General features: G+C 43.4%; 1 protein-coding gene across 3 annotated transcripts in view; it reads left to right on the top strand.

The window, feature by feature from the left end:
- Positions 1-3360, top strand: part of LOC135556064 (thyroid hormone receptor alpha-like) — a 48696-nt gene extending 45336 nt beyond the window's left edge. For all 3 annotated transcript variants that reach the window (XM_064988950.1, XM_064988952.1, XM_064988951.1), the window contains 3 exons: positions 1430-1576; positions 2287-2545; positions 2905-3360. In XM_064988950.1, the coding sequence (XP_064845022.1) occupies positions 1430-1576; positions 2287-2545; positions 2905-3155 (657 nt within the window). In that variant the 3' untranslated portion in view covers positions 3156-3360. The remainder of the gene's footprint in view (positions 1-1429; positions 1577-2286; positions 2546-2904) is intronic.
- Positions 3361-12962: the final 9602 nt, after the last annotated feature.

Here is a 12962-nt window from a genome sequence, read left to right as displayed (position 1 = left end):
CTCAGTACATCACCTCACTCACTCAGTACATCGTTTCACTCACTCAGTACATCAACTCACGCACACACATGCGCACACACACAAAACAGGCTGCACTGTGAAACCACACATGCAGAGTTCATCCGTTCACCTACTCTGCATCTCACAAAGACACGGCGGTTGGAACCAAAAATCTCAAATTTGGGCTCATCAGACCAAAGGACAGATTTCCATTGGTCTAATGTCCATTGCTCGTGTTTCTTGGCCCAAGCAAGTTTCTTCTTATTATGTGTGTCCTTTAGTAGTGGTTTATTTGCAGAAATGCGACCATGAAGGCCTGATTCACGCAGTCTCCTCTGAACAGTTGATGTTGAGATGTGTCTATTACTTGAACTCTGTGAAGCATTTATTTGGGCTGCAATTTCTGAGGCTGGTAACTCTAATGAACTTATCCTCTGCAGCAGAGGTAACTCTGGGTCTTCCTTTCCTGTGGCGGTCCCCATGAGAGCCAGTTTCATCAAAGCGCTGGATGGTTTTATTGACAAAGTTCTTGGAATTTTCCTCATTTACTGACTTTCATGTCTTAAAGTAATGATGGACTGTCGTTTCTCTTTGCATATTTGAGTTGTCCTTGCTATAATATGGACTTGGTATTTTACCAAATAGGGCTATTTTCTGTATACCACCCCGACCTTGTCACACAACACAACTGATGGTCTCAAACGCATTAAGAAGGAAAGAAATTCCACAAATTAACTTTTAACAAGGCACACCTGTTAATTAGAATGCATTCCAGGTGACTACTTAATGAATCTGGTTGAGAGAATGCCAAGAGTGTTCAAAGCTGGCAAGGCAAGGGGTGACTACTTTGAAGAATCTCAAATATAAAATATTTTTTAATTTGTTTAAACGATATTGGGTTACTACATGTTTCCATATGTATTGTTTTCATAGTTTTGATGTATTCACTTTTATTCTACAATGTAGAAAATAGTAAAAAATAAAGAAAAACCCTTGAATGAGTAGGTGTGTCCAAACTTTTGACTGGTACTGTATATTTGAAAATAAATGTAGTTGAATATTGGAATGTATTTGGAAATACACTTGGAAAGTACTCAAATACACACACGTTTAATTTCAAGTACACATTTTTAAATACTCCATGCATTTGAACTCAGGTCTGTTAAGTCCTAGGGGTTTTTGAAATAATGTTTTTGGAAACAACTATTTACAAATAATTAAAAAATATTTCAAATAGAAGTAGTTTATTTCTGCCACATTATTTGAAAATACTCAAATGCAATGAAAATAAGTATATAAATACAAAATACTTAAATGAGCATAAATTTGAACCCAGGTCTGGTGACAACCGAAAATATCAAACCAGAAGTTTGATTGATCTGTGTTTGCCCAGTGGGACTTTTCATTAGACGCCATCTTGTGCCCCCAGCCTGAGGACATAGGTCAGTCCCCAGGGGCTCCCACCCCAGACGGAGACAAGGTAGACCTGGAGGCCTTCAGCGAGTTCACAAAGATCATCACCCCCGCCATTACACGCGTCGTCGACTTTGCCAAAAAACTAACCATGTTCTCAGAGGTGGGTTTAAAGCGCTTTGTGTAGTGTGTGCCTGTGTGTTTTTGTGTAAGTTCCTATGTGTGTCTGTCTCTGTCCTGTGTCCTCATTTGGCCCTGTGTGTCTCTAATGGGGCTCATCAACACAGACTTGACTGTGATTACCTCCTCCTTCAGCAGAACTGTTTGTTATGGTGTGTCTGTCTGTTCATTCCTACGTGCGTGCGTGCGGTATTACACTTGTTAAATTGTATATTCACCACTGCCTCCTCTATATGACTCATACTGCTCTATAATGAGGACATAATGCTGCTGTTTCTCACACACACACACATTACTCACCTTCATCCACAGTCCCCGACAAACAGTCCCGAAAGGTTGTGATTCACTAGTTATGTAGTCTGTAGCTGGACTATCATTATAAATAACTGTCTCACTGGCCAGCAGAGGAATAATGTCGCTAACTGTTGTGGTTATGGTAGCTGCTAGAATTACTGGATATTTAGTAACATCATCTCTGTCACTATGTTCCCAGGCTGTGTGTATAATGTACATATGCCCTATAGTTACCTTGTGAGACCTGCAGTCTGTGTGTGTGTGTGTGTCTTGACCTTAAGTGCTTTCTACTTCAGCTGACTATAGGTTTCCTAACAGGCCCCTCACTGCCATGGGATAACCTGATTGTGTTTATGTTGTGTACACTCTAACAGTCTCCCTCTCCTCTCCTCCCTCCAGCTGCCTTGTGAGGACCAGATCATCCTATTGAAAGGTTGCTGTATGGAGATCATGTCGCTTCGTGCCGCCGTGCGCTACGACCCAGAGAGCGAGACGCTTACCCTGAGCGGCGAGATGGCGGTGAAGAGGGAGCAGCTGAAGAATGGCGGGCTGGGCGTGGTGTCGGACGCCATCTTTGATTTGGGCAAGAGTCTGGCGCAGTTTAACCTGGACGACTCGGAGGTGGCCCTGCTGCAGGCTGTGCTCCTCATGAGCTCAGGTGAGGAGCCAGGAGGCTGTGAAAGGTTATAACAACTCTATGAACATACATAATAGCTATGAAAAGACATAAGTGCTTTGAACAGACATATCAGCTCTATGAACAAACGCAACTGCTCTATTAACAGATAAAACAGGCAATCAATGGAAGGACTTCAGAGGATCATAACCACTTCATGAACAGACATAACCACTTTAAGAACAGACATAACCACTTTATGACCAAAGAACAACTGTATTGAACACACTGAAGGTCTCCCTATGTTTGTAACATTTTATGAACAAGCTTCAATATCTCTACCATTTCTCTATTATTATTATTATTGGTCTTTAAAGGTATGTATTTTGCGTTCCTCTCAGATCGCTCTGGCCTGACATCGGTAGATAAGATCGAGAAGTGCCAGGAGACGTACCTGCTTGCCTTCGAGCACTACATCAACCACCGCAAGCACAACATTCCCCATTTCTGGCCCAAGCTGCTGATGAAGGTGACGGACCTGAGGATGATCGGGGCGTGCCACGCCAGCCGCTTCCTCCACATGAAGGTGGAGTGTCCCAACGAACTCTTCCCTCCGCTCTTCCTGGAGGTCTTCGAGGACCAGGAAGTATGAACTGACCCCTGACTTTTGACCTGGAAGAGATAGAAGAGAGAGGGGGGAATTATGAGGGGGAAAGAAAAGGAGTAACAATTGGCCTCTTTCCTCATTTTGTGAAACACTATCACCACCAGCAACACGGATAGTCACCAAAAAAAAAAAAGTCACAGAGAAAAACAAAAAGGCTTTCTTTTGCATAGCCGTTTTGATGATTTGCACTTGGGGCTCTTCTGGTTGCTGGGTCCCACTTTGAGTTGGGGGGTGGGGCCCCCCTCTAAAGTGGGGTTCTCTGGCTGTGGGGCCTCTCTCTGAGTTGGGGTTCTCTGGCTGCGGGCCCCCCCCCCTCCCTCTCTCTGAGTTGATGGTCTATGGCTGCGCTGTGCGTCTCTATCTAACAGAGAAGCTAACAGCCCTGAGCAATGTTCTGCTCCTGTGTTGTTATACACCTGGTGCACATGTATGCAAGTCCAAACCCACGAGGTCTGGTTGGAGTACTGGTACTGATGGAGCTCTGTGTTAGTGGAAGGCAATCACTCTGAGAGGCAGATGGTTGACACAAACATACACACTTACAATCACACAATTTTACAAAACCTCACATATATATAGACAAACATATTCATACAGTACATGGACTGATATAGCTTTTCAGAGCTGCCCATCACTCGAGGGGGATAGCTACTTTATTTTGTCCCACAATTGAGCTTCCATCAGGGGGCTCCACCCTCCAACCAGCTCCCCTCTTCACCAGCCTCCTCACCAGCCTTCACTGGGACAGTTACCAAGTGTACCCCTACACTTTTCTCTTTTGGACTCTTCCCTTCCACCCCTGATGTGCAGAGTTACACATATACCTCCCTTTATGACAATGCAAACACACATTCCTATTTATGAATACAAACAATATCCAATTTGTTGTGCAATGGTGCAAGAGTACCTGCATTTATATACGCAACCGTTTACCCTCACACATACAAGTCCTGTATACCTATCTTACTGCATGTATACAGTACACCGGTCTAACTGCATGCACATGTATCTCTGTACCTGCATAATACACACTGGTTTACCTCCATATACTTCTCATCAGATTACATACCTCTCTTAACCCAATTGCATATATATATTTTGCTGAATATACATATACAGTTAACATAACTGTCTACCTGTGTATATGTGTACCTCTCCTATACATACCTCTCTGTGTGTACACACACAAAACAATACTGTTCTTTTACCTCATATGACGGTTGATCCTCACCTAGGTTGTGTCATTCCACATATCCCAAACCTCCACTACATCTCCCATTTGGGCTGCACTGCACTTCCTAGTTGCAGACTGTGTGTGTCTCCTCCATGTTGCCCTGCCCATCACACAGAACTCCCGCCCCCTCTGATGTGGGATTGGTTGAGGGACCGGGGGGGGGGGTGTCACTGACAGATTCTACCTCACCTCGCATGTCGGAGCAGCTGCCCTTCTGAGTGCAAATAAATACACTTCCACAGCTGCCAATATGGACCTGTTTGTTCCCCTACTACACTGTTCAGTATGGTTCTATGACCCATGAAATGTGAGAGGCCGCAGACCTTTTACACTTTTCTTTTTGAAGTATTTTTATCACACAGGACCAAGTCTCATACTGGATTACCCTATGTATGTTCAAGACAGGAGAAACAACAAACCCACTGGTGGTATAAATATTCTCTGTCTGATGACAAACTCAAAGGAAACTTTCTTTCGGAGGAAAAGACAGACAGTACACCTTGGAAGCCAAATGAGTTCAATGGACGGGCCAGGCAAAAGCCCGTGGTAAGAAAACACGAAAAAAACTCCAATCTTTAACTCAGTTCAGCAGTGTTCACCTGTTGATGGATACCCTGGTTCTCAATGTGGCAGGTCCAGAGACGAGACAAGACCGAGAGTGCAACCTGCCACATATTGTACTTTTACAGCATCATTCACAGTAGCAACCCCCTTTCTCCTAAAGTGTGAAAAGTGGTTGCCACAGAGCCACAAGGCCTTTGAGATGACTCTCTGACTGTCCTCCCTACACATCCAATCCTACACCCAGCCATCTATGAGCTTTCGCTACATGTCCCCCTCCCCTCTCCTTCAAAGCCAATGACAGGTATTTCTTTTGCACTAAAGTGATGTCTCCCCCTGTATTTGCCCTATATATGCCCTCTGTTGCTATACCTCTCTTCTCCTGCGGTCTTACCCTAATCCCTAGCTTGATCATGGCGCCTACCATTCTGTCACTACACGCGCACACACACACACACACACATACACACACATTCTCAGTATTACCACAAGGTGATTTAAAGGAACCTAGAAAATAGGATGTCATTCAAACACATGCGCAGAGATGTGATATGGTTCACTTGAAAAAGAGATGCCGATCTCAATGTGGCTTTAATGTTTAAATAAAGGATACATAAAAGATATGCAGCATAATGATAATCAACTCTTTATCACTGTGAAGGAGCCAGGCTTTGACCAGACGGTTGGTTTGGGATAAGGTGTAGAATAGGGTTGGCTTTAGCTGTGAACGACATGGAAATGTTCCCCAGAGGGGTCGTGATTAACAACATGTAGAAGAAAGGGAAGCTTTTCCACACAGCCAGTTGTCCCTAGACTACTGACAATCTCACACAGAATCAGACTCACCAGCACCGCAGAGCACACTGCCTTCAGACACCATCAATCACACCAGCCCAGCTGATGGATCCTCAGGCTCTCGCTGGCCATCCTTGTGCCAGGACAGTGTGGATACAATCGACCGACAAATGTTATCTTAGGTGTGTCCTTCCATGCTACCCCCACACCTCCCATTCTCCACACTATTTCTATTGCACCACCTTAACTAACCACATTACTAAACCAGGAATATCATCTACATTCTCGAACTTAAAAGATATCTTCCCGGACACAAATTAACTTCTTTAAATGGAGAATCTCCATTGATCACACTTCTTAGTCCAGGACTAGGCTTTATCTGGGTCCAGGAAACTAGCCTCAATCTCCCCCTCCCCTTTAAGACAATCTCATGCTTTGCCCTCGCTCGCTTTAACCTCCCCATAACTCCGTCCTCCCCACAACATAGCTGTCTTGCTCCCCTCTGAACATCCAATCGAACCCCAAGCAAAAGTAGCACTTAGAGAGGAAAGGAAATCCCAGGACCATGAATGATATGTCGTCATGAAGAATGTAAAACTTTTTTTAATGTAGTTTTATTTCACCTTTATTTAACCAGGTAGACCAGTTGAGAACAAGTTCTCATTTACAACTGCGACCTGGCCAAGATAAAGCAAAGCAGTGCGACACAAACAACACAGAGTTACACATGGGATAAACAAACGTACTGTCAATGACACAATAGAAAAATCTATATACAGTGTGTGCAAATGTAGTAAGATTAGGGAGGTAAGGCAATAAATAGGCCACAGTGGCAAAATAATTACAATTTTGCAATTAAACACTGGAGTGATAGATGTGCAGAAGATGAATGTGCAAGTAGAGATACTGAGGTGCAAAGGAGCAAAAAAAGGAATAACAATATGGGGATGAGGTAGTTGCGTGGGCTATTCACAGATGGGCTGTGTACAGGTGCAATGATCGGTAAGCTGCTCTGACAGCTGATGCTTAAAGTTAGTGATGGAGATATAAGACTCATGCTTCAGTGATTTTCGCAATTCCTTCCAGTCATTGGCAGCAGAGAACTAGAAGGAAAGGCGGTCAAATGAGGAGTTGTCTTTGGGGATGACCAGTGAAATATGCCTGCTGTGGAGCGCGTGCTACGTGTGGGTGCTGCTATGGTGACCAGTGAGCTGAGATAAGGTGGGACTTTACCTAGCAAAGACTTATAGATGACCTGGAGCCAGTGGGTTTGGTGACGAATATGAAGCGAGGGCCGGCCAACGAGAGCATACAGGTCGCAGTGGTGGGTAGTATATGGGGCTTTGGTGACAAAACAGATGGCACTGTGATAGACTGCATCCAATTTGCTGATTAAATTGTTGGAGGCTATTTTGTAAATGACATTGCCGAAGGCAAGGATTGGTAGGATAGTCAGTTTTCCGAGGGTATGTTTGGCAGCATGTGTGAAGGATGCTTTGTTGTAAAATAGGAAACCGATTCTAGATTTAATTTTGGATTGGAGATGCTTAATGCGAGTGTGGAAGGAGAGTTTACAGTCTTACCAGACACCCAGGTATTTGTAGTTGTCCACATATTCTAAGTCAGACCTGTCCAGAGTGGTGATGCTCGACGGGCGGGCGGGTGCCGGCTGCGATCGGTTGAACTAGAGAAATGAAATGGAGAAGTCCCAGACTGAAAATGTTGTGCACTAAGTGTCTTTCTGCATATTTGTGAACTGGATGGATGATGAAAGTGGATGATGTCACACTTCCGGGTTGAAATGCTGTTTGTCTGACAGATTGATCTCAATAAAGTATTTTACATTTTTTTGAAAAAGAGAAAAGCCCAGAAACATAGGGAAAGAAAAGACGACTTGGATCTTAGTTCACGACTTGGATAATTATGTTGAGTTTTTTGTTGTTGTTATGATTGTTGTTGTTTGTTGTTTAGCATTTGATTTAATTGCTCAGATAATGTCTGTGTTGTCAGAGCTTGTCTGATATGATGCTTTACTGTGTAAAACAAACCGCTGTAGACACTTTCTGAACATCTGTGCAGTGTAGGGGTGTCTCTCAAATGGCCCCCTATTTCTGGTCTTCATGAAACTTCACTTTGATCTCAGCTGGTTTGTATTGTTCGCTCAAGGTGGAAGTCCCCCTTAACTCACTGACCTCGGTTCTCCTTTAACCAATATTAACCTTGATCTATAGATGGGTTAAAGTAAAACTGACTTTAGATGACAACTTGGTGGAAACGTCACCCCATGAATTTGCCGTCTGTCTGTCTTAATGTAAACAGGAATATTATATACGTTTTTAAGAAAAAGTATTACTGTAAAAAAAGAAACAAGCTATAAAAATTTCAAAACAGAAACCACAAAAGAGAGATTTAAACAACTATTCATACCTCAGACAATGAAGTGGAAACAGAATGAAAAGGAGTTGTGGTTCGCATGCATGGATAGCCAGCCGCTCTATCGTACGCTCACATTGTTTGTGTGAAGATTCTTGACAGGAACTGTATATAAAATGACATCATCTTAAATTCAAGCGGTATTTGAGGCTTTTGACATTCGCTCTGAAGTGTAGTTTCTCACAACCACTTCCTCTAATAGGCTCGGGATAGACTCACAGGATCAGGAGATGTTTAGGTGAGGTTCCCTCCACATAGTGTGCATTAGGATGTTCTGTCCTAGCTCAGTATTGAATGTAGCTCAACAATATCTATGTCACAACTCTTGTTTATATCCCTCATCACTGTCTAACCAAGCCTGGTCCCAGATTAGGTTGTCTTGTAAACTCCTATGGTCATTATCACGGCAAGTTGAAAAGACTGCACAAACCGGTCTGGACGCATAACGCTAGACAAATCATACAGGCATTGCTGCTCTGCAGAATGTGATAGTGGTTCTTGTGCCCAGACACTCACTGATCAATTATTTTTGTTAGATGTTTCATAGGTTATGACAAAAAAAACATACATCAAGAGATGGTGGCATCCCAGAGCTCTTTTTATTTTTATTGTTAAAAAGTTAGACTTACTTACGTCAAACGTTGTTTACGTTCAGTTTCTTACTTGGGTACGTTTCCCTCCCTCAACCTGCTCTTGAGACAATTATTTTTATGAAATCAGCCATTGAATTATGTCCAAACAATCTTTAGCAGTGTGCTTTCTCTTCTCTCAACTTACCTTCATGAATACTGGTCTGAAAGGACCAGATAAGTGAAAGCAGTATGGTGGAAACTCATCCATTTCCTGTCAATTTCCAGTGGTAATCAATAATTAAGTACAGTATATAGAATGGGAGATTGTGGGATAGCTTGGAGCGAACACAGTATAGGCAGAGGGAAAAGTCCAATACCTACTTCTGTGTTTTTCAATCCTGGTCTTTGTGTTGGCAAGACAAGAGTATTACCCAAATATTGCTGACAAGCAAATGACCATCTTGAGGTTTCAGTTGAACATTTATCTGCTCGCCCCACCAGTTGAATGGTGTAGAGCATGTCTGATGGATGGGATAGTAAAGTTTCTATTCTCAAATCAAGGACCGGGATTGGGGGAAACACTTTTATACACCATATTGGTTCTGGTAAAAAAGAAAAACATCTGAAATTTCCAATGAGACAAACTGTGTAGAGGTGTTAACAAATTTGCTCAGGTCTGACTAAATGTTATGTGGAGTGGTGAACGGAGGCTATAGAATTCTGTGTTTGTGGGAGGTGGTTGAAGATACAATACCTAATGTGATGAGTAGGCCTAGAGTTGGTAACAGTAGTCACTGCAGTGCAGCCTAATAAGTTAATTTAATTCACAACTGTTTGGGCCTACGGAAAGAGGGGAGATGCAGATTGTACAATATGATATCCATCCGGCCTGGTGGAGGAAATTATAGTATAATTTTTTTTATATAATTCAGAGGCACAGACTCTGAGTGAAAGGGGCTGGGATTCTGTGAATATGTTTGCTCACCGTGGATGGCAGATGCTATCCGCTGGTCACATATACATTACATTTACATTTAAGTCATTTAGCAGACGCTCTTATCCAGAGCGACTTACAAATTGGTGAATTCACCTTCTGACATCCAGTGGAACAGCCACTTTACAATAGTGCATCTAAATCATTAAGGGGGGGTGGTGAGAAGGATTACTTATCTTATCCTAGGTATTCCTTGAAGAGGTGGGGTTTCAGGTGTCTCCGGAAGGTGGTGATTGACTCCGCTGTCCTGGCGTCGTGAGGGAGTTTGTTCCACCATTGGGGGCCAGAGCAGCGAACAGTTTTGACTGGGCTGAGCGGGAACTGTACTTCCTCAATGGTAGGGAGGCGAGCAGGCCAGAGGTGGATGAACGCAGTGCCCTTGCTTGGGTGTAGGGCCTGATCAGAGCCTGGAGGTACTGCGGTGCCGTTCCCCTCACAGCTCCGTAGGCAAGCACCATGGTCTTGTAGCGGATGCGAGCTTCAACTGGAAGCCAGTGGAGAGAGCGGAGGAGCGGGGTGACGTGAGAGAACTTGGGAAGGTTGAACACCAGACGGGCTGCGGCGTTCTGGATGAGTTGTAGGGGTTTAATGGCACAGGCAGGGAGCCCAGCCAACAGCGAGTTGCAGTAATCCAGACGGGAGATGACAAGTGCCTGGATTAGGACCTGCGCCGCTTCCTGTGTGAGGCAGGGTCGTACTCTGCGGATGTTGTAGAGCATGAACCTACAGGAACGGGCCACCGCCATGATGTTGGTTGAGAACGACAGGGTGTTGTCCAGGATCACGCCAAGGTTCTTAGCGCTCTGGGAGGAGGACACAATGGAGTTGTCAACCGTGATGGCGAGATCATGGAACGGGCAGTCCTTCCCCGGGAGGAAGAGCAGCTCCGTCTTGCCGAGGTTCAGCTTGAGGTGGTGATCCGTCATCCACACTGATATGTCTGCCAGACATGCAGAGATGCGATTCGCCACCTGGTCATCAGAAGGGGGAAAGGAGAAGATTAATTGTGTGTCGTCTGCATAGCAATGATAGGAGAGACCATGTGAGGTTATGACAGAGCCAAGTGACTTGGTGTATAGCGAGAATAGGAGAGGGCCTAGAACAGAGCCCTGGGGGACACCAGTGGTGAGAGCGCGTGGCGAGGAGACAGATTCTCGCCACGCCACCTGGTAGGAGCGACCTGTCAGGTAGGACGCAATCCAAGCGTGGGCCGCGCCGGAGATGCCCAACTCGGAGAGGGTGGAGAATGGTCACGCAGGGAAGCCTAGTGGTTAGAGCATTGGACTAGTAACTGAAAGGTTGCAAGTTTGAATCCCTGAGCTGACAAGGTACATATATGATGTTCTGCCCCTGAACAGGCAGTTAACCTACTGTTCCTAGGCCGTCATTGAAGATAAGAATTTGTTCTTAACTGACTTGCCTTGTTAAATAAAGGTAAAATAATTATTTATTTTTTAAACTCAATATTGGGAGATTTGGTAGCCTAACTACAGACAGATTAGGGTCTTTTCTTTTCAGCCGTAGTTTTGAAGTCAAATGACTATGTTTTTCCAGTAATTGTATTTTGAAATATAAGACCAATTCTAGCTGCTGTTTACTAACAGCCGCAACTCCACAATCAGCTGTTTGAAATTAAGCCAGCTGCCCAAATTGCAGGCTGTGTGGGCCTATGTGCTCTGTTTGTGATTTAAACAATTCACAGCGATATTGTAAAGGAAGCTATTAATCCTCGGTCGCTACATTATCCTCTCTGGTGTAGTATTTTGGATTATTTTATTTATTTAGAAATATGTACAAACAGGACTAATTATTTAATTTTGTCAAGTTTAATAATTAATAATTTTGGCAATTTACCAGTTTGTGCTGCACCTATTTCAGCACTCCTACTCCCCGCGGCTATGGTCATGTTCCTAATGAAGGCACAAAATGGGAGAAACTGTTTCGAAATCTTTTGAATAAGAGTTCTCATTTTGGTTTTCCCTTAGAAAAAGGTATTGATAGTGAATGCAACCGTAGGTTGTCAGGTTATAGATTCAGCACCCCTCAGTTTGTTTAACTTAGCTTATTATTAAGCTTTATTTCAAGAGTTTAGAAATGACAAGGTGATACAGAGGTGGAGAAGGGAGGAAGTTGAAAGGGACAACTCAGGGGTTGAACCCAGGTCTCCGGCGTGTGTTGAGAGTGGGGAGTGTTACCACTACACCATATCTGCCACTTAACAGGACTTTTGTTACATGCAAGATGGCCAACAAATCATAACATTTGGACAGATAATCTCTTTATATGGTATTATTGCTTGAGAAAAAGCATATATTATAACTATGCAAGTTGATGCACAGTAGTGGTTCTTCACGTCATTTTTTTCCATTTTGATGGCTGCTTGTTGACACTTTTTCTCTTATAAAACTGCAATTTTAGCTCAAGTGAAAGCACCGGATGCAAGCCTCAATGTGTGTCTCTCCCCCAGAAAAACATAGCCTCATGCAGTCATCATCAGGGTTTCTCAGCCTAGGTCCTACAAGTATTAAAGTTATATAACCCATGTGACTGTTGTGCCACGGTTCTTAATCAAATAATAACTTTCAGGGGTTTTGTCAGAATAAAATGTAAAAAAGTATATATAATTGAATTGTACAAACAGTGTACTACTACAACACAAACACACACGAGACACTTCCGGAAATGCACTGTGATTCCTGTCACCTGCTGCTGCTCAAGCCAGTGTTCTGTTCATTTTGCATATATTATATTGACTGATGGTGTTATGTTATGTCCGATATGTGTTGTTCTGTGTTGGGCTGACTGGTTCAAACAATCAACCAGGGCAATTGTAAAATGTGGTTTTGAGATTTGTGTTCATTGTTTTAAAAGAAAATATTTGTACAGTAGTTGTTGCTAGTCTAGTCGCAATGTATGTATCTAATAAATACATACTCTCTTTCTCTGTCTTTATCTGTCTTGTTTTGAACTGTTTTGAACTTGAACCTGAATAAGTACAGTACTGTGAACTCCATGTGAGGTTGCTTTAGATAGTTGGGGAGGAGATGACGTCATAAAGGCAGTCTTCCTCTCCACCAATCACAGCCTGTCTTTCCCACCCTTGTTCTCTGTGCAACAGATAGACTGTCAGAGCTTCAAAACAGAGCTGCTCCCCCCTGGTCAGACAGGTTGCAAAAGTTTCTGAGTTCACAGAGTAACACACA

The sequence above is a fragment of the Oncorhynchus masou genome, chromosome 15 (assembly GCF_036934945.1).
Source record: "Oncorhynchus masou masou isolate Uvic2021 chromosome 15, UVic_Omas_1.1, whole genome shotgun sequence".
Lineage (NCBI taxonomy): Eukaryota > Metazoa > Chordata > Actinopteri > Salmoniformes > Salmonidae > Oncorhynchus > Oncorhynchus masou.
Note: the sequence above shows the minus strand (reverse complement) of the source record. Positions and strands in the feature narration are given on the sequence as shown.